This window comes from Balaenoptera musculus, chromosome 5, assembly GCF_009873245.2.
Source record: "Balaenoptera musculus isolate JJ_BM4_2016_0621 chromosome 5, mBalMus1.pri.v3, whole genome shotgun sequence".
Lineage (NCBI taxonomy): Eukaryota > Metazoa > Chordata > Mammalia > Artiodactyla > Balaenopteridae > Balaenoptera > Balaenoptera musculus.
Genome location: NC_045789.1, coordinates 122,168,646 through 122,194,120, shown reverse-complemented (window position 1 = coordinate 122,194,120; position 25,475 = coordinate 122,168,646). Strand labels below are relative to the sequence as shown.

The 25,475-nt window shown below is 41.5% G+C and overlaps 1 protein-coding gene across 4 annotated transcripts; it reads right to left on the bottom strand.

Annotated features, from left to right (window-relative positions):
- Positions 1-17,671: 17,671 nt before the first annotated feature.
- On the bottom strand, positions 17,672-25,239 carry SPRY1 (sprouty RTK signaling antagonist 1). Of its 4 annotated transcripts, none has more exons than XM_036853298.1 (4): positions 24,911-25,239; positions 23,323-24,184; positions 22,298-22,574; positions 17,672-20,505 (listed from the first exon to the last, which is right to left on the bottom strand). In XM_036853298.1, exon 4 carries the CDS (start codon positions 20,448-20,450, stop codon positions 19,491-19,493), a length of 960 nt encoding a protein of 319 aa, XP_036709193.1. In that variant the 5' UTR covers positions 20,451-20,505; positions 22,298-22,574; positions 23,323-24,184; positions 24,911-25,239; the 3' UTR covers positions 17,672-19,490. The 4 variants fall into 4 exon arrangements, with proteins under 4 accessions (XP_036709193.1, XP_036709192.1, XP_036709191.1 ...); XM_036853297.1 differs by lacking the exon at positions 22,298-22,574 and having other exon boundaries at positions 23,323-23,779; positions 23,967-24,184; positions 24,911-25,238; XM_036853296.1 differs by lacking the exon at positions 22,298-22,574 and having other exon boundaries at positions 24,911-25,238.
- Between the last annotated feature and the right edge of the window lie 236 nt (positions 25,240-25,475).

Here is a 25,475-nt window from a genome sequence, read left to right as displayed (position 1 = left end):
GGAAAAGCTAAGGAGGTGGGGAGGAAGAAAGGCCGCCCACCACCCCTCTCTCTTCAGTTGAAGTGGCTACCTATTATCTCTTTTATCAGTATATACAGACTTAGGTAACATTATTTGGTCAAAAAAGAGTTCTACTAGAAAATACATTTGGCAACCTGGGAACTAGACTAGGGAATCCAAACCTGGCTTATCACAAGAATTACCTGGGGAGCTTTGTTTTAAAATAATACTTCACTAGATCTCATGCCATAGCATTTATTGGTTGTTTTCTGTGTATTGGTCTTATCCAATTAGATTGAAGGCTCCTTTAGAGCAGTGTCCATTTATCCGGTTGATAATACTTTGAGGACTAACAATGTTCTCTGGGGTCTCTTTTATAAGGGCATTGATCCCATTCATAACACCTTCACCCTCATGATGCAATCGTCTCCCCAAAGTCCTACCTCCAAATACCATCACACTGGGCATTAGGATTTAACAAAGGCGTTTGGAGGCATCACAAACATTTCCAAGGAAAAGTAGCAACGGCCACTCTCTTGGAAATCTGTGGCTAAAATAATCAAAGGTAGATCTTAAACTCATGCATTAGGTACAGGCTTTGGAGTCAGGTAACCAGAGTTCAAATCCTGGTTCCCCAAGTTTTAGCCATGGGAACCTGGGTTAGTTACGTCACTTCCCTCTGCCTGGGTTTCCTCATCAATAAAAGAGGATAATAATGGTACCTAGCTCATACAATTGTTGAGAAGATCAAATAAATTAATTCACGTAAAGTTATTAGAACAGTTCCCAGCTACCCCAGTGTATAGTAAGCACTCAATAAATTTGAGCTCAGAATATAATGAATGGATATGAAAAGAGAGCTCTATCCTTCGGAGAAACTTAAGATACAGTGAGAAAAACAAATCACAAAAAAGTAAATTATCTGGGAATGAGTATTAATATGCATAAGAATAAATATACAGCTTCCAAACTGAAAATTCAGGAAATGGAGATTACAGAGAAACGCTAGTAACCTTTCATGGAGGAAAAGTCAATCACAAAATAAGCAAAGAGTTCAAATGCCATATTTGGTAATAAGGACTGAAATGACAAGGACCCCAGCCTAGGGTTCCGCTACTTTGTGACCTGGGTTCCTATATGGAACAGGCCTAGTCTTTCTGAGTTTCACAGAAGAATAAATCCCGGAAGAGAAAGAAAACTTTCACCTCTTAAGGGTGGCAATATCTGAAATACAGAGCTATTAGGCTACTAGTGCTGAAACTGTGATGGTGCCCCCCACCCTTAAAAAAATCTTTTTCTTCCTGTAATTAAGAGGAGAAAAGAAGAGAGCAAACTGGAAGCAATATATGTGTCTCATTCAACACCATGACCTCGGAAGCTGGCCCACGGCTCCTCTCCCAGCATGTGCTTGCTACCTCACCCCAGTAAATAGTCACTCGTTTCTTCACACACTCAGTATTTCAATTTGCTTCTCTAAGAGAACTTAGTGCATTCCAATTCCTTATTATGGATGTGTACAGGTTGGGCTTACAAAACATTTTTGCTGAATTTCCCAATTATTTCAAATTATTGTATTCCGTCTTTTAAAACTGTCATACTTTATTAACTTTAATTTGTCACATGGTAGAACTTCCTCTCTAGGAATCTTAAGTTATCAGTGGTTTACGCAGGTTTCTGAAGTGTCTTGTTTTCTGTAATATGTTCCTTTGTTGCCTTTTTTAAAAGTCATAAAATAGTTATAAGTAATTATTGCACAAGAGCAATACACAATGCCAAATATGTTTTTTATTCCCCAAGGAGCAGGAGAGATTCAATCATTCTTCTTTATTTACCACACTACTAAACACATCATTTCTGTAGCCACCATCAGCGCTAAATTCTAACTCCGAGTGACTGACTGAGCCTAAGCCTGACTCTCCCTTAAATGTCCCTTTCTCAATTGAGAAGACAAAACAATTTTGCCAACATGCAAAGTGCTAGGCTAGCTGTGATTAGGAAGAAGGAAAATATTTTCTTTAAATAAAACCTGTGAGCCCTTAAAAGTGAAGAGCTTAATTAATCATTTGCCTTATTCAATCCTCTATTTTCACTTTTACCCTTCTTTCTGGGGGGCAGGCAGGAGGGAGGTTGTATATTTCTTTGGTTCATCAGTACTGAGGTTTTAATACTGTTAAAAGTTTAAAAAAGCTACTGTGCTTCTGAAGCTTCTGGTCAGGGGCTTTTTGTCCCTAGAGTTTCAAAACTTAGGGCAAATGGTTTTCTCCAACTCTGCTTAACTCAAATATGAAACAGGAAGCTGTGATGTCGTGTCTAGTAAACCATCAAAAGCACTCTGTTTAAAATAGAGAAATTAAGTGAGCTCATTGCTGCTTTCAAATACCTTAATTGTGGGCAGAACACTTACCTATCTAGGAGTCATTGTAAAAGGTTAAATGAAATCAAAATAGGATCATCACTTCTTCCTAAGTGCATCAGTTGTTTCAGCAAATGAGTTCTTTCATCGAGAAAGATCAAAGATGTCAGCGTTCTAGTATGAGAATTATGTACGCTGAAGAAGTTACTTTGCTTACAACTCCAAACATTTCTTCAATCTGTGGAACAAAGGAACAAGAGAACTTGAACATTCTAATAGTATCATTTTGGCACTACTATTTCAATATTGATAACTTTGTGGGTGTACACATAGCTAATCACAACTGTGTGCAACCTGGCAGCCATTTAGAGCACTTAAGGAAAACAAAATATTACTCTGAGGCTTTGACATGATAAACATACAAGTTCACTATCTAAACATTAAGTCATATTTTAAATGGATACTTTAAGTAATCACTTCCTGTACAACCGGAATGAAATATACACTGATTTTAATGACAGTGATAATAAACTTGGTTACATAATTCCAAGCCAGTCACTGTGGGGAAAATGATGAACATTAGTCTTCAGAGACACAGTTTCTTAAGGTAAGTTATTAGCCCCGTTAGTGTGGCTAACATAAAAAGTGGGAGATGGGGAAGAGAAGGAACAGCTACCTAGCTCTCACAGCAAAGCCACGGTCGACATTTTTTAAAAAGTCCTTTCTTTACAAGATTATTTTGCTGTAATTATTGGCAATATCAAATAATTATAGTTTATTTTAAATAAAAATCCTGGATTCTTGCCACTGAGCCTTTATGCTTTCACTGGCAATCCGAATTTTCTTAGTTCTCTTTTTCTTATCTTTTCGAGTATCTTAGTTTTCCTCCAATAAATGTGCCTAGCTGAGTAAGTACTGGAAAGCTGAAAAGGACAAGCTGAGTTCTTCCCCTTCTCAACTCTCTGCAAAGAGCTCCACTTAGCTAAGAAGATAGAAAGGAGGGAAGTAAATGAAGTAAAAGATAAATTTTGGTTCATTTCAGAGTGACTCTTTTCTGAAAGACTGCTCTGGTCTACACCAGATTTTGGAACCAATGCCTCTATTCCGAAAGATTCAATGAGTAATACAAGACAATAAAGGGAGAATAAAAGTAGAGGCATGTGTCTACTTCTAAATTTTTTTTATTTTAGAAGGTAAAGAAAACAGATAGGTGAAGAGAGTATGCAGAGAATGTTACAGTCCTTTTGTAACTCAGAAATGGGTGGCAGGATTGTGTGTTGTTTTTGTTTGTTTTCTGCCTTATTCTTTTTCTAAATTTTCAAAAACAGTGTTACAATAAACACATGTTACTTGTATCAGCAGGAAAGAGGATTTAAGTGCTTTCCTATTTCCGGTTGCCAGGACAGCCTCCTGATCCAGCTCTTAGTGGAGATCAAGAGCTTATACTTTTTCCTTAAACCCACAGCCCTGGCACGGGGCTGCACACGGTCCGGGCATTCAGCAAGTCTGGACTGACTAATTACTTGATGTAGGGCTCCTTCACCTTTGTACACCTCTGTACTTAAACACGGTTCTCCAGGGTGTCTAAACACACTTAGAAAGAGCTGCTCTGGTTTTAAACGGTATATAAATTCTCTGCTAAAGCCACTTCTCCATATTCATCATCTCCAAAGAGCAGATGAGTAAGGTGACATTTTCATGTCGCTAGCTAGAAGTGGCTTGGAACAAAAAACCACTAACTTTGGGTTTAGAGTTATGTTCACTCTAAAAATAAGTTACTTGGGGATCTCAGACATGACCCAGTCTTCAGATTTTTATGAAGAACGCTGCCTACACATTACAATTATAGGTGTAAATTTTAAGTATTAAAATTGAGATTAGTTTTTTCCAAAGAGAAGCCTCCACCTTCTTTTGGCAACAATGCTGGGGAAAAGATGGCCTTAATCTCTTTAAGGACAGGGCCCCAACCGTCTTTTTATCCTTAGTGCTTCTGCCAGTATGTGAGGGCAGAGCAGGTATTTTATAACTGTTGAAGATTGAATAAATCAATCAGTCTGTCAGCGTGGCTACAAACCTACTTTGTCACGATGGGGACATAATATGTTTCAGGGAGAAGGGTAGTCTAAGAAAATGTTATTTACTCAGAGTAGAGTATTAAAATAAAAATGCTATTGCTACCAAATATACAATAAAAGCATAAGATACACTGTTTTCTACAACATGTTAGGCGTCTAAGACCATTTCATAAGAATACCTGTGGCTAATGATTAAATGTGATGGCAAACAAAAACTTCTTAAGCTGGCATTATTTTAACAAACAGATGGATTCTAGAGTTGAATTTATAGAACATAAAAAATTATCTTGACTAAGTATCAACAAGTGATGAAAACTGTTCACCTCATAAAACGGATATAGATATAATAAATGCACCCTTAACCAAAACGCATGGCTTGAAGTGACACAGTTTCTTCAACAGCTCTGAGTGCTTTCTTGCTTACCCATCAGTGTTTTAATACTATTCATTTTTCTTCTACTTTTTAAAAGTTTTGTGCTCAGTCATATATGTGACCCAGATTTCAATGCCACCTTGCTGATGCTAAGACAGCTATTGTATCCATAAAACCACTGCACAGTGTCTAAATCAGGAGCTGAATATGTTCTTCTACCTTTTATCGGCTCTAAAAAATGCAGAGCAAACATTATCTATTGTTAATTACCTGTAAAGTAGGGCTTTAGCCACTTCCCCCGTTTCTAAGAGCCCTGAAGTGAAACCTAAAAGAAGTCACCCATTGTTTTCTGCTGTGCAAGGGCCAGGAGCAAACAGGGCTCAAATTGCAGCTCTGAAAGGCCACAGGAAATTGGCATACCACTAATCTGCACTCAACTATTCAAAGAAACAAAGCCCGCATTCCTGCTGAAAAACTCACCAGCAGAAACCCAAGGCAGATCTGTTCAGTAAGGACCACAGAATAAATCTGCAGAAATAAAAGTTTTAATTAGAGTGCCATGAGACCTGGCTCTAGTTTCCTAGCTCTCTTCAAGAGTAACATGCATCATTTAGATTTCTACCTACTCTTCCCAATTTTCCCCAAAATGAGATTATATAATTAGAATTCTTTCCACTTAATAATTTGAGCAGGGATGGAGTTGGAGGGGACAATGCAATCAGAGGCCAATGGTTCACTACAGATTGCTGAGTTATGGTAAACTAGTATACTAAAACAATCAAAATCCAAAGCAATTTAAATATGCTTTTATGTATTTGGGCCATACACATTCCTTGTAAATGCAACAACTTTTTTTTCTAAACCATAGGAATGGAATGCAATTAAGAAATTGGCCAGATTATCTTTCATAAAACATAGCACAATTTAGAATGAAACTCCATGTAAAATTCAAGCATAAAAGTAGGGGTTGTTTTTTCAACTGGGTGCTTCACCACAGCTAAAGTCATAGGCAGAACACCAATGCCTCATGAGCTGGTGTGGTGCTGGTGTGGCATACCCACTTGTTCTCACATAGTGGACATTGCAAAGACAGCAGAATGAATTAACAGAGTCAGGGAAGTTAGGTTCCAATCCTAACTTTATCTAGAAATGGGAAAATCATATTTCTTCCCTGTGTCAAACTGCCTTATCTATAAAACTAGGCTAATAATTTGGTCCCTCCTTAACTCACAAGTCTGTTGAAATACCAAAAGTTTATACACCTAGGTACTTACAAAAATGCTATGTGCCATGTACAACTTGAGATATTACTGTATTTACTGACAACGATACTTCACTTTGAGTGATAAATTACGTGGTATTATCATAGATCTATCCAAAGAGCATTCCAAAGCATATATAGTATAGCCACTGTACATTTGAAAATAGGGACATTTTGAAGAGTTCTGTGCCTAGGCCAAGTTCAGCAAGAGGAGTAAGCAATAGCTTAGTATCCAGGAGAAAGAGCATTAGCACCTAGGAAGCCGAGAAGGATTCTGGCATCCTCCGGGACTCGCAAGTCAACTCAATATTAGTTACTCTTAAGGATACTTTTGACTCTTAACGGAAAAGACCAAGTGGTTTGTATTATGAATAACTAAGACTAGATTAGTGAAATGAAGGAGCAAATAATTCCAGGGACTTCCATGTCAGGGCCTATTTGGGATGTTATAGAGAGAATGCATTACTACAGTAGGAGAAAGGTAGGATGATTCAGTGACCTCTACTGTCTATCTCTTCCAATGCCAAAATGTTACTGCTCCAATTCTTGAAAAAATTCTCTTCTAGAAACTTTAACATCATCGATGATGTTACCAAAATTCTCCACAGTAAATAATTACGTAATGTTTAAGAACTCTATTCGCTAGTATATGCAAGACTAAAATGGCTTAAAGCAGATTACAGATCATATCAGAATACACATTTTATTAAAGTAGTAAATGTTCCTCTGGTCAGAAAAACAAGATTCAAACATGGGCTTTTGTGACTCGATTGTAAAATGCAGGAAAATATCAATAAATATTTATTCAGTGCCTACTACTGACAAAGCACCTTTGGGGAACAGATAAGTCTATACAACATAATCTCAGTCTCAAAGAATTACAATATCAAAGGAGAGATAAGACATAAACTTTGAACAGTGGCAGAAATTCCCACTCCAAAATATGCCACTTTAGCATACGGATTATATTGAACTAAAAGCACTGAAAAGGGGACTTCCCTGGTGGTCCAGTGGTTAGGAATCTTCCTTCCAATGCAGGGGATGCGGGTTTGATACCTGATCGGGGAACTAAGATCCCCCATGCCGTGGGGCAACTAAGCCTGCGCGCTCTAGAGCCCGCATGCCACAACTAGAGAGCCCACGTGCTACAACTAGTGAGCCCGTGCGCTCTGAAGCCTGCGTGCCACAACTAGAGAGAAGCCTGCGCACCACAACGAAAGATCCTGCATGCCTCAACTACGATTCTGTGTGCCGCAACTAAGACCCGACACAGCCAAATAACATAAATAAATTTAAAAATAAAATAAAATAAAAGCACTGAAAAACAGCAGGTACAAGAAGGGTGCTCCAACCTCCCCTTTTCTTTCTGAAAGCAGGAGATAAAAATTCATATATGAAGGATGCCCTCTCTGTACCAGGAGGAAAGGAACATTCTTACCACCAGAGATGGGAAGTGGAGGCCGAGAGAACTCTGTACAAACAGACCTTGTTAAAATATCTCAACTTCCTTTAGTCTCTTCATGTATTTTAGCTACTTTTCTGTACCTGTCTCTCTTTGTTCAACCTAGTATATAAACACTTAGGCTTGGCCACATCTTTGTGTCTTCATCTTCCTATGGGGTTCCTAGGTAGATGTAAAAATCTGCATGCGGGATTTTCCTGGTGGCGCAGTGGTTAAGAATCCGCCTGCCAATGCAGGGGACACGGGTTCAAGCCCTGGTCTGGGAAGATCCCACATGCCGCAGAGCAACTAAGCCCATGCACCACAACTACTGAGCCTGTGCTCTAGAGCCCACGAGCCACAACTACTGAGCTGACGTGCCACAACTACTGAAGCCTGTGTGCCTGGAGCCCGTGTTCCGCAACAAGAGAAGCCACCGCAATGAGAAGCCCGCGCACCACAACGAGGAGCAGCCTCCGCTCGCCGCAACTAGAGAAAGCCCGCGCGCAGCGACAAAGACCAAAAAAAAAAAAATCTGTACACTTTTCTCCTGTTAATCCATTTTATGCCAATTTAATTCTCAGGCCCAGCCAGGGATTTTAAGAAGGTAGCGGTAAAGTTTTGCCTCCTCTCCAATATTAAAAAGTAAACATTAAAAGTAATGAGCGGTTTACAAAATGATGTTACTAAAGAATTTCTGGGAGAGATTATTTTTTTTTTTTTTTTTTTTTTTTTTTTAGCACTTTTCTTTTTTTTTTATAGCTACTTTATTTATTTATTTTATTTTATTTTTTTTTGGTTGTGTTGGGTCTTCGGTTCATGCGAGGGCTTTCTCTAGTTGAGGCAAGTGGGGGCCACTCTTCATCGCGGTGCGGGGACCGCTCTTCATCGCGGTGCGCGGGCCTCTCACTATCGCGGCCCCTCCCGTTGCGGGGCACAGGCTCCAGACGCGCAGGCTCAGTAGTTGTGGCTCACGGGCCCAGCTGCTCCGTGGCATGTGGGATCTTCCCAGACCAGGGCTCGAACCCGTGTCCCCTGCATTAGCAGGCAGATTCTCAACCACTGCGCCACCAGGGAAGCCCGGAGAGATTATTTGGGCATGATTTAGTCAGAGAAGTAGGATTTAAACCTAGCTATAAAAGAATAGGATTAAGAAGGTAAAGGCAGTCCCTGAGGTCAGGAGTTGAAGGTGTGTTTCAGGGACAGAGAGTGAACCAATTCCACTGGATAGAAGATATATGTTGCAGAGAAGCAGGAAAGAAGGGCGAAAGGGGAGGTTGGGAGTCTGAAAGCACAGACATGAATACCTAGTGCACGCGTTTTTAACTTAATCCTATAGTTAATGTAAAGGGTGATGGCAGGAAAAGAGGATAGGGCAAAAAGGAAAGGGAAAACTTGGGGCTTCCAAAAGACATACAGTCTGATGTACTGGAAAAGATTAATTTTTAACATGGTTATTTGTTATGCAGTCATACTGTAGGCCAGTAACATCATATGATAAATGACACAAATGTTTCCAAGTGTAAATCATCATATTCCAACTTGGCAGCCACCGGCAGACACACATTTTCCATTGGGTCAAAAGGACCCAAAATTTTATTTGCACACAAAAATACAGTTCTGTGTTTTTTCCCCTTGAGAAACGGTCCCATTGGTAACATTTGAACGGCCCCCGTCATGAAATCACCGCACCGTGCTCAGCACGGCCTGCGGTTGAGTTAGTCATTTTTTGTGCCATAGGAAGGAGGTGACAGTTACTGCCTGGATAGTTTGTAGGGTATAACCTCAAAGGAACTTCCTCACACTATATAGTAGAAAGGAATAAATGTTTGTTTTGAAAGATAAGCATGGGTAAGTAGGAAAAAATGCTCAAGGGCAAATACTTTTGAAAAAAATGCTTTATGAAAGAATGTTGGGTTTTGTTTTTTTCAAGAAAGGCAAGTTCAAGCAGACCATTTTTGTTTTTCAAGAGTACTGCCTGCTTTTCTTCTTTCCAAAATTTGCCTGATTTTACAAACCATATGAAGCATATTTTCCATAAGGATTAAGAGAATCCCCTTAATTGAAGTTTTTACTTAAGAAATTAAGGGACTCTATGGTACCTATTCCAGTGCCAAGGAGAAAAAATAAAATCCCATTATCTACATAGGACATGGAGAAATGTGGACTTTCACACTTGACTTTTTTTTTTTAACTAAACTTTTGAAATCAAGCAATGCCAGCTTCCCACAAATTCAAGTTATTCCGCTTTATAATGATCACTTCTCAAAAAAGCATTTCCAAGTCTCTACATGTGCCACATACCACTTATAAAATGTAGAAAATGTTTAACTCCAATACTCTCATTTACAAGCATTTCAAACTACAAGAAAAAAATGACTGATTCCAATCCCCAAATGATTTTGTACTTTTCTTTCTACAGCTTCTGCAAGAATCTGGGTTTCACTAACTGGGCCTATTGTTATGGTATATCCTATTTAGGAATTGTAAATTAAACTCCCAGACTTCAAGTATAGATAAGGTCTACATAATAGAAATAGTATAGGACTTTTAAAAGTAGTTTTCACATCTTTTTCTCATTCAGTTGGTTCTCTTTCCTGTTAGCTGTTTATCCTTAAGTAAGTCATTTCATCTTTCTGTGGTTCAATAGTATTTACTTTAAAATGAAGGAAAGGAACTAAGTAGTCTTTAAGGCCCTCCCAGATTTGACTTTGAGTGGCTTCAAACTATTCTCTAATCCTAATTCCCAATCACCTAATATACATATTCCCCAATCACCCTTCTTCCTTTGTCCATCCTCACTACCGTTTCTCACTTTGACCAACAGAGAAAAACAAAAGGAATAAGGAAAACCAGGACACTGAAGTTGCCAACATTATTTTAAGATACTCCAATGATTTAAAATGTAATGCCTGGGCTGGGGCGTGTCCAGGGTGCAGAGTGGGGGAGTAGGGGAGTTAATGTTTTTAGATAATCGGGAGAAAACAGCTGGCTTGCTGAATTATCTATCCTAGAATTTGGTATTTCTGACAACAATGTTCAGATAGATACATAATTCACTTTTCTCAGTGATATACAGTGAACTCTGTCTGGGGAGCCAGGGTGGAAGAAAGAATTAACAATTTAGTTTGCTTGATTTTCAAAGACTTTGATTCTCTTCTCTGCCTTCTTGCTTCCTGCCTTCGGTCCACTTCATCACTCATTAACTGTTCTGGGAGAGATGTGTCCTAGGGGGGAAAAAAGATTCCCAAATCTGTGCAATTAGTAGAATGTTCAGTGTGCAAAATTTTGGTCTGCTTATGCATTTTATTTATACAAATGTCCTGTCTGCCTTATGTTACCAGTTATGGAATAGTTATGAGTTGGTGCAGTGATTAGTCACCTAGATCCGTCCTCACTCATCTTCCTCAACCCATCATCTCAAACCCATCCTTCCTGCCAGTCTCCACTGTCCTTGTCACATGAATCATCTGGACAATTATATTAATGATCTAGCTGGTCTCCCGCTTCCACTGCAGTCTGTCCTCCACAAGGCTGCCTGAAGACTCTTTCTGAAACTCTAATCTGGTCATGTCACTCTCTTGTTTATAATCTGGCCTCTCCGTGACTCCTTCTCACTCACAGGATGGAGCTCAAACTTTTCAACTTGACATTCACACTTTCCATGGCAGGCTCCTCTCCCTCGCACAGACACCTTACTTTCCAAACATTCTAAATTACTTGCAATTTCCCCATCATGCCATGATTATTCCCGCTAACATGCCTTTGTACTGATCTGGTAGGCTTTTCTCTCCCTTGTCTACCTGATGAATTACTACTCATCTTTCATGACTTCTCTGTGAAGCCTCCCCTGACTTGCAGAGACAAATGTGGTGCCCTCTTCCCAGAGTGTCTCCATAGGCCCAGTTACCAACTGATATGGTAACACCAATCACATGGTTAAAAAGGTACGCAGTACTAGTCAAAGACTGGAATTCTCAGCACCTAAAATACGATTGTTAAATAAATGACTAAATGGTTGACAGAGCCAAGCAATTTTAATTTTCTCTCAAAATTGCCAATACTGTTAACATTAGAAACAGTATCAAAAACCTTGCAAAAACAAAAATTCAATTTGGTCATTAATCTAAGCATCTTTCCTTCTCTGAAGCTTTTATGAATAAATCTAGCAAGGCAATCGACAACAAATATTTATTGAGCTCCTACTCTGTTGTAACAAGCACTGTTCTAGGTATTAGATAGCAAGAAGTTAAACTGATAAATTTTAGTTTCATCTTTGTGTTTATTTTATCTTCCCTAATTGGATTCTGTTTCTGGTACTCCTAAAGGGCAAGAGCCAAAAATGGCCAAAGGCAGATTTCAAGAGGAAATTACAGGTAATTCCAAAAGCAGGTTTATAAACCACAAAGTAACCAATTAGAACTCCACATAGTCTGTAAATACCTCTAACACCTGTCACTTTTCTTTATAAAGATAGGCCTCTCTACATCTGGAGTAGAAGGCAGATTCTGGGTGGCCCAGGAGAATAAAATGTATTTCTGTTAAGGAGTCAATTCACTCACAGCTTCTACTGCAAATCTGCAACATGCAAACTTTGTGAAACAGACAAGACTAAGATCTTGGACCCAATCTCTTTGCTTTCTGAAGTGCCTCTGAAGTGTGCGAAAGCTTAAAGAAGGGAATGGGGAAGGCAGAAGGTCTTTTGGCTCTGTGTATTATTTTGACGGAATTGACTGGTCAATCAATTTTCATGAAGATATTTTCTTTATTCAGTAACAGATTTTGTTAACAGATCATTTGTGCTATAAATGGAGCATGTCCCATTTGAAATAAATTCTACTCCACTTGTTCATTCCTTTTTAAGAAATCTTACATTTTTATCAGATCTTAATTACTTAATTTATAATCCATTAGCTTAAAAACAAGTTAAAGTGTCCAGAAACATCCTTTCCAAACATAAACACCAGCCTCTAAATTTTCCTCTCCAGCTCCAGCATTTTAATACTTAAATTAACAACTCTTTTAACACATTGGCCTCTGTTTTCTCGTCCTCTTCATCTTTTGCTCCAAAAATCTCCTCTCTGCCTCAGCTACCCATGAGCACAGAGAAACCCCAGATATCCTCAGCATTTGAAAATGGCCCACCTTCTAAGATCTTGACTTGAAAATTCTCCTCTGTCCTCAGCTGTCTACCTTTGCTCTTTCCATACTCTCTGTAAGCCTGTATTTCCTCCTCATTGGAACCTTCATCCAATTCTTCTGCCCAGTCATTTCATCCAATACTCAGACTGCCGCCCGAAAATTCCTGACCTCTTTCAAATTCACCATTTCTTAATGGTCCCTTATCCTCTGCCTTAACTGCCCCTCTAACCAGCTGCAAGGACTGTCTTGATAAAATCTGGAAAAACACTTAGCAGCTCCCCCAAAATTTCCGGTTCCACGTGAGCTGAGCCCTAAGCACTGTTCTTCACTTCATCAGTTGCTCTTGACGACGCGTTAGCATCCCCACCTCTAGCCATTCCAGACTCTGCTCTCAAGAACCCGTCAGTCCCTTAATGCACCTTAACTTTCAAGAGGAGTCCATCCTCTATTTACCAAAATCAGGGTCCATTTCTGTAATGTCCCTCTTCTGCCTCTTAAAGTTCCATTGTGTCTTTTTCTTCCTTCTCACCTTTTGTTCTTTCCTCTGGGAGAAGAACCATTGTTGCCAAGGTTCAAGAGCCCTCGTTGTGCTGTCTTCTATCCCCTCCTCTCTCTTCTGGAATTGCATTCCTTTAGCTCTTTCCTCTGCCCCATCTTTCTCAATTGCCCTTGTTCTTGCCCTACAAAAAGGCGCAGGTTTCTCTTATTCTAAAAATCCTCCTCAGCTGTTACCTGCCTCTAGTTACTTTCCTATCATCTCAAAATTTCTAGAATAGTCTAAAGCTGTTACTGGCATTGTACTCACCACCCACTAATCCCATGCAATCTGGTTTTTATTACCACAATTTCTCCTAAGTACCACCCACCAAATTTAGTTGGGCATCTGCACAGCTTTTGACATTTAGTTACTAATTTCCATCTTGAAAGTCTCCTTTGGATTCTAAAACATACCAATCCTTCAGTGCCTATGCTTCTTTGACCACCCCTCTGTTGGCTCTAAATCCCAGCTATGCCTCCTAAATATAGGTATGTTCCTCAAGGTTTTGTTCCTAGCCTGCTTTTAGTTCCATTCTTTCCCTTAGAAAAAAATCTATGCTACAGATTCCCCCTCACCCCCATGTGGGTGATGGGCCATCACCCACCTCTCTTAAATTCTAGACTTTTTTCTCAGTGACCTTCTGGCAACTCACCTGCAACTTAAGAGTTTATCCCAATAGAACTCATAACTTTCCCACCCCCACATACCTCCTAAACTAATTCCACCCATTTCTTTTAACAGAGCTACCGTTTGCCTATTCACCTTGGTCCAAAACCTCAGCAACATTTTCAATTCTTTCCTCCTTCTCAACCCCACATACAAATAACTGCAAAGCCCTTTAGGTTTACTTCTCACGTTGCCTCCTTCTTTCCATTCCTACTAACCTCCAAGCTAGTTCTGACCCTTAATACTTCTTTCTTTTTCTAAATTGGCCTCTTACCTTAATAGCTGCCGTTTTAATCTCCCATAATTCTTCTACACTTACCTATAATCTAATTCAGAAGCTCTTCACTGTGGCTGTGCCTTAGAATCATCTGGGGTGCTTGGAAGACAAAAGACAAAGCCCCACCCAGGGCACAGGTTTTGTTTGTTGTTGTTTTACTTCCAGGTGGTTTTAATGTACAGCTGAAGTTGAGAACTGCTGCTAGCCAAACTGGAACTCAGTTTTCTCAAATACTCACCTTGCTTTGTTACATCAAATTTATTCAGCTCGTTTTGTCTGATTCCTTTCTTACGGCACTTATTTCTCTGCCTTGGACTACCGTTAGTCCATTGTGCTTTCACAAATTTGTTAAATTTTATAACTTACAAATTAACCTGAAACTTTGGTTTAGAGGTTGGTCTTGCCCACCGCCCCCCCCCCCAACCAACCTCTCCTTTCTTCCAATCTTTTACCAAACGTACATATGTAGCAAGCAGTTTTTAATAAAGTTTATTTTATTTTGGCAATTAGATTATGACTTTAGGTAAGTAACATCTCTGAACCTGGCTTTCTCATCTCTAAAGAAGATGCAATAGATGACCTCTAAGTTTCTTTCTATCACTAAAAGTATGATTCTATGATTATCAAAACAAGCTCTTGGACTACTTACTAGTGAATGATAGAAGCTTTTAGTGTACTTTCCCAAATTACCTATAGTTCAAAACAGTTCTAGGTTCTCTGATGGCTTTCACTCTTAGAGTTATTGCCATACCTAGTATGACTCAATTATCTGACTTTAACACCGATCTTTTTAATAGTACAAAATAGAACATTTAAATCTGCTTTTTAATCACTGTAATCCTGAAACGACCAGAATAACAGTAAGACGTGCCATCACACAAGTTCTTAAATCTAGATGCCAATTTACTATTCTCTTTTACAAACTGATCGCATCCCTTTGTTCCATTATTACCATATGCACCTGGTCAGGGGAAGCACCCATGCTGTTTTCAGACGAAGCTGTTAACTTTAATAATAACATATGAAAAATAATCGTGGCAATGAAGTCATTTGCTGCTTATTCCTGATAGATAAGTGCAAATAATATATGCAGAAAAACATTCCATTTCAAAAAAAAAAAATTCCATTTCCTAAATTATGGTTAAATTGATGAATTATGAAGGAAACACATTCTGATAAAAAGAATGAAATGGTAAAGGCTAATGTGTAACGTAAAGGTACCAGGCTTGCTGCCAAGAAATGAAGAAAATCCTGTATCTGAAGAGTCCTGGTTCTATGCTAGCTATCATGAACACTTCTCAAGCCAGGCCTTTGTTTCTCCGTTCTCAAAATGAAGACATCAAACTAAAAAAGCGATTCCAAAATTGCCTGATAGAATCACCCAAGAAGCTTTTTGCAATTAAGAATATCAAGCTCCTCTCCTGGAGATTCTTCTGGTAGAGTAGGTCTGAGCTATGACACAGACTTCTGACTTTTAACTTTTTAACTAGTGACGTATTTACTTTCATATATAGTTGAGAAACATAAAGCAAGTATATTCTGATAGCTATTTCTAGCTCTAGAATTCTTCTGCATATGGAATAATGCACATAGTAGGGGTTCAATAAATGTAGCAAAATGGCTTGGTAATAGTCCAAGAGACTATCAGAAGAAGCAATAACTTTGTCAATTAAGTACATGGCTGTCTTATCTAATAAGTGAAATAATGGAAAAAAACAGTCCTCCAATTGTCAATTGGCCAAAACGGGGATTTAAAGTTTTGTTTTCAAGATGTGTAAAAAATGATGCCAAACTTTCTCTTGCAATATATATATATATATGTTTAAAAATGGGATTGTCCTTTTTTGCTAAAGAGCTATACATAAAAACTGCCATGAAATACATCACTCAACAAAAAAAGATTTAGGAAAAGGAGACAATTTCAAAAATTGAATCAGTCTTCTGGAAATGAACCCTGAGTTTGATTCCAATACTAACTTTAGGGTAAAAACATGATTAGTTTTTAACTCCCTTCCTTTCACTTTAAAAACCACTGTTTTTAATTTTTTTTTTCTTAGTCATAACTGGAATGTTCATTCTATGGTTTGGATTTTGAAAACCATATAATAATTATAACAGACTATCATTTAAGGATTCACCTTAGGCCTTCACAAAAAGAAGCAGATCTGTTTTTTCACATTCCATTTTTCTGCTGAGTGACATTTTATAAACTGTTGACGGGAAACTACTCAATTACAGCAATCCTGCATTGGTTTTATTCACAATTAAATTATCTAAATAAAACTTCTTGGAATGAAAAGAATGGCACTCAGAAAATATGCTGGAAAGGAACTATTTAACAAAAATATTCATTCTGTCAAGCTGTAGTAGCTGAGGAAGAGGGACAAAATTGTGGAATAAAAAAGGAAAGGTTACCCCATCTATTTGGTATTTTTCACTGGGCAGTATCAAATAAATGGCAGTGGAATTATAAGAAATTTCAGCTTTGCTGATGCTTTCAAAGCCTTAGCACTTTAAAATGATCACCAGTATTGAAAAGCATAGGACTCATAAGCATTCATGAAGACACACCCTAATATTTTTTCCTTCTAGGTTTAAACCATCACAAAGGAGGCAGTTTTGAATCAGTGTTTATGCTTTGCACCTGACAAGCATGTTAGAAGTCTGAACCTCTAACCTATTGCTACTTCCAAATACAGGCCTGAGACTACCGTCTTAATATTGTAATTTTAATGTATTCCCCGTATAGACTGAAGTTAAAACTCCACAGCATACCTGATTTCTCATAGAAGTTATAAATTTCTTTCAATAAAAGCTACAGCTTCTTAGTCTGGTTAGTATAGCTACAGACAGCCCTTATACCAATTCCTAATTATATGAAGGGTCTAAATAACAGAAAAAAGTTACACAGTATTTTGAGGGAGACTGTTTATACACTTCATTAAGGAGCCAAACTTCAATGAAATATTCACTATTAAGGGATCAGTGATATCATCACATAACTTGAGTACAAGAGGAAATAAATTCACATTTTGAAATACTGTAGATTATGAAATGGCCTCCAAAACACAAATACTCATTTAAAAAAAGTTCCTGCTTTCAGAGCATAGAGAAAAGACTTGATTATACCAAATGTCACAATGCCAACTAATAGTTTAGTGGCTTGATGGAAAAGCATTAAAACAAGTTTCTATCACTTATGTCTTGTCAGATTAAAACAAAATCAAAGGCTATTTACAAGGAGTAAGTACTCCAAAACTGGTAGCCAAATCATGTAAAGAGACAACCAAAACAAAAAAGCTGGGTAAGAGTTTTGACAGCCTAAATCCTGGGCTCATATTATGTCAACATCTTATTCTCAAATGCAGGTTATTCAGCTTTGACATATCACTTAGGCATAGAGAGGAGTTGGTGAAACTGAGTCTGAGTCACATGAACAAAATTTTATCAGACCCAAAGATTCTATGTCGTGACTTCAGCAGACTAAAAACTAAAAATATTTACTTTTTTTATATCAAGTTTCAGGGCCCTCAGATTTCTTACTTCATAAAACATGACAAAATGTTATTTGATCAGGTCACATTAGAGACTTATGAAAGGAAATGCAAAGGTAAGGACTGGAATGTTTTTAAAACATCTCTTTGATAATGTTAACTATTCCCTTGGTGCACTCTTAACTTTTAGAATGTTTTATTAAAGTGACAGTGCCAGAGACTCCTAGCATGCCTACAGAACTAAGTCCTTTAAGTTTTGCGGATGAAAACTAATTTCTGACTAATCCAAGAGAGTTAAGATAAACATTTTTTAAAACTTACAAATACGTCCCATTGCAAGAAACTATGACATACACAAAACCCCTTGCTTACAAAATAGCCAAAAGAGGCAGGAATTGTTAACATTAATTACAAAAAAAATTTTTTCACTCTGTAAAGTGATTTACTTAGGCATTTGTTGAAACAGAATTTGGATTACAAAATCTTGATTAATGCATTTTCCAGGAAACATCTAGTTCAAAATTTGAGCTCACTTGCATCTAGATTTGGTATGTTAAGGGAAAGAAAGAAAATGGGTATGCATGAAGAAAGAGTCGAAGCAAATGACAAAAATCACCACAACAGTACAGGCTAATAAATGAAGAAATCAAGAGACAGGTTCATTAATTAATATATTTTCTGCATTATAGTTAACATATGTACTTTCTTCGTGTCACCTTATTTTCCATTATGTATTGATATTTTGTTATATTCAGACATGAGTACATTTCAACAGTTTTTGCAATAAATATCATAAAATAATAGATTCGCATAATAAATATTCTTTACAATAAAAAAGTTTAACAGACTTTTGTCTTAAAAATAGTCAGAATTCAACTTTGTGATTTATACATAAAATATACAAAAAGCACCACAATTTGTGGTTAAGGCAATGAAAACAGAAAAGATTAGAACTACTCAGCTGTTAACTAACCAAGGGTCCAAAAACCATTAAGGAGCCAAGATCACTTTAGGCAGCATAGTTCTGTGACATGTATAGATCGATCAGCTATAAATATCAACTTCAGTCATCCAAGTGCCCTCAGTGACAAGAGTAATTTGGTGAAAAGCGTGGGGTACGGAAGGAAGGGAGTTGAGTCCTTCACAAATATGAAAGCTTTGAACGAGGATGAGCAAGATACAACTAATATATCTCCAATGTGAAGATTTACATTGTAAAGCGGATCTAAAATTACACGGGAAAAAAACCCAAAAAACAAAACTGTCATCTCTAGAGTAAGATAATGCCAAAACTGAGGGGAGAGAACGTTGAGGGGCAAGGAGAGGGCAGTGGTTAAAGGAGAATTTTAATGTTATAACAGAAACATATCCCCCTTGCTACTTAAGGGTCCAATGCTATGAAGAGAGCCCTAATTGGAGACAGATTTAATACATAGCTTGTTTAAGCAATTAAATGGTTGCCTCTTTAAAAAACCAATTTCCCTGCTCCCAGAGTACCCAATCAAAAACAGCTCTAAATCACTGTAGTCTGGGTGTGTGTGTGGGTATGTTCATGTGTACAACTTTGGAAAGTTGCTTGCAAAACAAAAAGGCTACACAAAAGCCCACTGGCTCTCAATATCCTCTCGAGTGGATGGCAGAGGCTCTTGTCCTAAGGGGGAGCCAGGTGCAGTTTCACAGTTCACTGTTACTGAAGATCATCCATTAGAGAAGAGTAAAATCCATGAGTCAAACCTTGGGAAGAGGGGGAGAGAACGTGGGAAACAGGGAAAAACCGCAAAGAAAATAAAACCAGTATCTAACAGGATCTTTTCGTAACAGCCACAGCTTGGAAGCCAGAAGTTCAGGAGGTCCAACCCACCTCCAAAAATCATGATGGTTTACCCTGACCCCGGGAGGGGCAGCTCTCCAGCTTACAATAGACCGTGTTGGAGTTCTTACATCTGCACCCTGGGCGATGGATCCAGTCATAACACCCCCTGCACAGCTTCAGGCATCCCTTAGCAGGAGGGTAACAGAGTAAGCAAGGTAAAAACAGAGACATGGCTCCCATACACAGGTACCTAGAGCAGCAGTGTGACTGTGAACAGGAGCAAGGATTATCCGAGTAAGAATCCCCTTCGTCGTCATTGGAGCAGTGGTAGAAGATGCCCTTGACCAAGCACATGCAGGTTCCATACTCCACCATGCTCTCAGCAGAGCAAAGGCACTGCCGGTTACAGGCCAGACAGGACGGCAGGGTCCTGGGAGCTGTGCATTCTCCGCACTTGCACTTCCCACACTGTTCACAAATGAACTTGTGCTGTGTCAGGTCCTCTTTCAAGGAACCCTTTAAGTCATCCACAATCAGCTGCTTGGGCTGGGTCCGGACTGCCCTTTCAGACCTGTGAGCAGACACTGGTCTGGCTGGTGGGGACCTTCCCAACAGCCCCTGCTCAGAAGAGGCACTGCTGTTGCTCCCAGAACTGGCTGCACTCCCAGTGCTGGTTGACCTGCTCAGTATGGGGCCTCTGGTACTATGTGAGAGTCCTGCGTGTCCCAGGTGGCTGGTAGGTCTATGCTCATAGTGATTATTCACATTAATTGGTATGATTTCATGAGTCCTTTCATGCTTTTCTTGTCTTGGTGCTGTTCGAAGAGCAGGTCTTTTCACCACTGATGGCCCTTCTGTGTACTCATTGCTGCCTCTGATGGCCTTGATCTGGTCTAAGGACAAAATAGCAGCAGGCTGAATCTCCCTCTCATAGTCTAATCTCTGACGGTTGTCCAAAGCAGGCTGCTGGGTCACAACTAAAGAACTGCCACTGCCATGTTGATTTTGGGGATCCATGTGTAGTGATCTTGAATTCTGGCAATCAGTGGAAACCTGGCATGCATCTGAAATCCTAAAAGGAAATCAAGGATGAAAAAAACAAAAAATAAATGAGGAGAAGCATTTGGGGGAGGGGGGGAGGCGAGAAATCCTGTCAAGTCACAAATTGCCTAAACCACCTGGTAATGATCTCCCTCATCAGTGGATTACAATGATGCTGGGGTCCTGGCCAGAGTCCAATTCTAAGAGAGGCTGAGGACCACATCATAGAAGAAGAATGTAAGCAAGAGTCCCCATGCCATAAGAATTAGAAGTTTTTTCAAGTTTTAAAAAGCAGAATCAAGAGGTATGTCTTCCTGTTTGTGAACCTAACAAACAATTAAAATGGAGTATGCCCTCGTGGGGAGTATTGAGTATAAGCACTAATAAACAGCTCTCATCTAAAGAGAGCTCAGTATCAGTTCATGGGTGTTTTCCATAAAGGAAAACAGCCACTCTTTAAAAAAATTAAGAATGGCTTTGGTGCTGTTGCCTTCTGTTATTTGTTTGCTGTTACAAGCATTAGATTAATGGTGAGGAAATTAGTCAAGGTATATACTCCATGCATTTAAAAAAAAAATCAAGGACATTCCAAACTAAAAAGGAATCTCAAAATAAGAGGTCATTTTTCAGGAGAAACCAGAATTTTAAAGCTAGCTCATTATTAATGTACAAGATGCAAATGCAGACAAATACAACAGTTCTTGGTGTTTTATAGCCTCTAAAGCACACACACAAAACTTAATGTACAGTTCTGTGAACATTAAGAGTATTCACATTTGAAATCATGAAAGGATTTTCTTTTTTAAGCTTAAATAAGGGCTCACTCACCTAACGAGATAACTTTCACACACAAGTAAGTGTTAGGCCTTTAGTAGTATGGGGAAATCCTGGCCATTTTAATGATCTGTATTTCCTCTAATTTAAAAATCTGTATTTACATGACAGATCTTGATTTTCAAAGGCACTGACAACTCTGAATCCATGTGCTTCTTGTAATAAAGTACAGTAATATCCTGATAAAAATAAACATTTGTTTCCACACCAATAGTAGTTTCTAACTTATGTCTTCTCCATAAAACAATCAAACATAAAAACGTTTCTGTTTTCAGTCAGTGGTAGACTAGAACATTTTTCACACAAATTCCTCCCAAAGCCTACAGATTTGATCCAATTCAAGAATGAAAAGAAAAAAAATGCCCATTCCCCACTACCACCTTGAGCCAAAACACATCAGCTTAAGGAATAAAGCGGAAAGAAGTCCATTTCATCTGTTAACTTCACTGAATGTCCCCGGACCAAGTCTTACATGTTAACTTCTTGGCGTTCCCCTCCCTCATTCTCCCAACTCAGATCCTCGAGTTTCTACTTTCTTCTACCTTCTCTGTACAGAAGGAGAAACACATTCGCAACCTGCTGGGTTTCGTCCTGGAATCCTTAAGGGCTGTTCAAAAGATTCCATCGTTACTCTGCATAGTATCATTCCTCCTAGCAAAGCACTTTTTAACCCAACGCTTGTAAAGCAAAGAGTACCTAAAGGTAGTAAGGCGGATTCCACACGAAGGGAAGAACGGTGGATTTGAAGAGGGCAGAGAAAACACCAGGCACTTGAGTCTGAGTTTTCAACGCTAGCTGTGGCAGAGTTCACGCTGGCCGGTGGCAGAGACCACCGGATAAAAGGAAAGAGCGAAGAGACACTCAGCCGCCTCTGATCTGAAGCAAAGCCCCTCTTCCAGCAGTGACAGCCCTCGATCTAGCCCCAAACACGCTCACACGCTCTCGGCGGACTGTCTTCCCCAAGAAACCCCCGAATCGAAGTCGAATACCTTTTCGGACAATCCCATCACATCCTAAGGATCACCGTGGATTTCCAAAACCTTTTGGCGTATGCCACACCAGGGAGGCTCACAAATCGGGGAGAGCCTTCAGAGCGGACGCGGGCGCCAAAAAGCAAGCCCACGTCAGGGAGGGTTATAAATAAATAGCTGTCTACACTTTAAAGGAGAAGCCGGATTCCTAAAGAGCCGGGGCGCAGCGAGCCAGGGGCAGGGGCTGCAGAGCGGCGTCGCCACAGCGCCGGCTACCGCGGTGGAGCTGCGCCCTCTGCAATCCGCGCGGAGACAAGCGGGGAATAAAGAGTTGACGGAGAGGAAGGAAAAGGAAAAAGTTATGAATGAAAACAAGTTTGCTCGCTCTCCCGCTCGCTCTCGCTCTCTCGCTCGCTCTCTCTCTCTCGGGCAGGAGGAGGGGAGGAGGCTGAGGTTACCATTACCTCAGGAGGGCGGACTTCCCCACTTTTAAAGTGGCAGTGCCCTCTCCCCTCCCCTCGCCGCTCCACCGCTCTCACTACAAGAATACAGTGGCAGCTCGCTCGGGCGCACGCAGACTCGGGCCAGGGCGTCCCCGGCGAATTCGGGCTTTGCTCAGGCACACGCGGGCGCAAACACGCCGTTCCCGGCCCCAGTCCCAGGGAGCCTCCGACCCAGAAAACCCGCCGAACAGCTCCGCGGCCCCCCCTGCCCCGTTGACCCCCCCCCAAAAGCCTCCCTGAAAGCGTCTTTCCCCCGGGGGGGCGGTTCCTCCGAGAGGACACCCCGGGTCATGGCGCCACCGCTGCAGGCGACTGAGTACGCGGGGCCCCGCTCGCCATCCCGTGCGGAGGCGGAAGGTCGCCCGCCCGGTTCCGGAGCCCCGAGCGCCCCGGCGGGAGGGCCGCGCCGCGGGAGGGGGTCGCCCTCCTCTCCCTCCCCTCGCGCGGCCCCGGCCCCCGCGCTGCTCCGCCGGGCCCGCACCTGCCGCCCGGCCCGCCCCGCCCGCGCGCCTCCCGCCCCCGCGGCCGCCCCACACTCACCTAGGCCGAAGCGGGGGCGGCGGGCAAAGCCGTGCAACCCGGCCCGGGTCCCGGTGCGGGCGGCTGCGTGCACGCCCCGCATCAACCGCGGCGAGGAGAACGGGGAGGCATGGCCCGAGCTGCGGCCGGTCGGCCCGCGGCCTCCACCGCCCCCGCCGGGCAGGAGCGCTCCCCGCGGCCCCCTTCCGGCTGCGGGGGACAATCCTCCGTAGACTCCGCGCGGCCGGGCGCAGACTCCTCACAGCTCGCGTGTGCCGCGCAGCTCAGTAACATCCACCTCCGGGGCTCTTCTCCTGCAGCCCCCTCCGAGAGCCAGAAAAAAATTCCCTTCGGGAGGGCTCTCCGGGTCTCTCCGGAAAGCGAGCGAGGGAGCGGCGGGGATAAGAGTGCGTGCTCGGACCAGAGTTCTTCTCGGGTTTCAGTCGCTCCTCGCGGGAAAGGCGGGAGTGGCGGCCTCCTGACGCGTGAAAATCCACGTCACGGACGTTCGAGGCTCCGCGGCGCCCGGGACGGGGCTCGAACCGGCGTCCGCGGGCGCGTCACGGAGCCGCGCAGGCAAGCGGGAGCACACGCCTGCGAGGCCGAGCCGCCGCTCTCCGCGGGTTGGGGGGTGGTGAGGGGGTGGATTTTTTTTTTTTTTTTACCGGCTTTTTGAGGCAGCGAGGTTTGGGGGTTCTCCTCCGGGGAGGAGGCGGGGCGAAGTCCCTTGGCCCCCGCGCAGCTCCAGGCACTTGCCCGAACCCGCACGCCGGGCAAGTGGGGGGACGGCGTCCCCGGGAACTCCGGTGCTGGCAGTCAGCGTCTCCCGGGCAGCGCTCACTCCCAGTCCTCCGACCCTCCTCTTCCACGGCCGAAATGCCTGCTACAGACGATTAGAGAGAAAAACACGTTAATTTCCCTTTCTTTCCAGGCACTTGGACGCGCAGCGCGCTCCGCCGCCCGGGAGGAGAGTGGAGCGGAGCGGGCCGCTCGCCAGCTCGCCAGCCGCCCGCACCCGCTGCCATGTGCTGGCTGTTGCTGCTCCCAGTGATTGACAGGCGGGCGCACAGTCGGCGTGTCAGCAGCGAACCAAAGTAACATGCAGTCTTGCACGTTTTTGCCGAAGTGCTTTTGCCCCTTGGAATGCCTAGGAGTTCAAACAACGTTCAAGCGACGCCTCTGCGCATTGGAAATCAATACACAGGGACGGGAAATTCAGGTTTTAGACAATTGCTTCTCGGGATTCGGTCGCCAACAATGCCTAAACAAACACGCATTTGGTCCACACACCCGAATGCCAGCCCCTCTTCGGCACAAACCACCCAGTTTTTCACACATCCGACAGTTTCAGACTTTAACCTTGTTAAGTAGTTCGCTTACGGGGGGAGGGGGGGAGGGAAAGGGACCCTGCTTTTTCTTTTGGTGGTAGCATTTACTTTAAGAGCATTAGTTTTAGTAGTGGGAATGCTACTGGTAATTTGAAATGCAACCAGTAATCTGAGATCTAAAGCGAGTTCAAAGAAATAACCAGTTCCTTGCAAAAGCCAACATTTCTCACCTGATCTTTCCTAAAATGTCTGCGGAAGGAAAGGAAGGAAACAGTTCTTACCTAACGCAAAGATTGGAAATTGCTTTTCAGGCACATTTACAGCGACTGTAGCTGCTCCTTATCCAGGGCAGGGAGTTCTGTCTGCAGCTATCACTCTGCAAACCACTCAGTGCCTTACAGAGCAATCCCACTCCGGCTCCGCAGAATTTCAGCTCTTCGCCTCCACCTCCACCTCCACTCCAGGACACGCCTCCAGTGATATCATATGTCAATCATACGGGCTGCCTGAAAACCTGGAGCAGGATTTCCCCAACAGTCGTTTCCTCTTTCGTTTATGAGTACTCACTTGGAAATGTTGCCCTGTACACTCCTGTGAAAAACATCCTCTAAAAATGTGGATTGTCTCTAAAAATCCTGCAAGTGCTGTTTGTCATGAAAGAATACCTGTAAATTTAGTCAGCAGTCTTTAGTCAACAATCTCAGTAAAAGGATTGGTGGACTCTATCCTTAAAGTTGAATTAGAAAACAATTTTGAAGAATAAAAGAAGGTTAAAAAGTTGTATATCAAGCCATCACTTCTGATCAGTGAGAGAATGTATATTGATAGAAAAAAAGATGATAATAT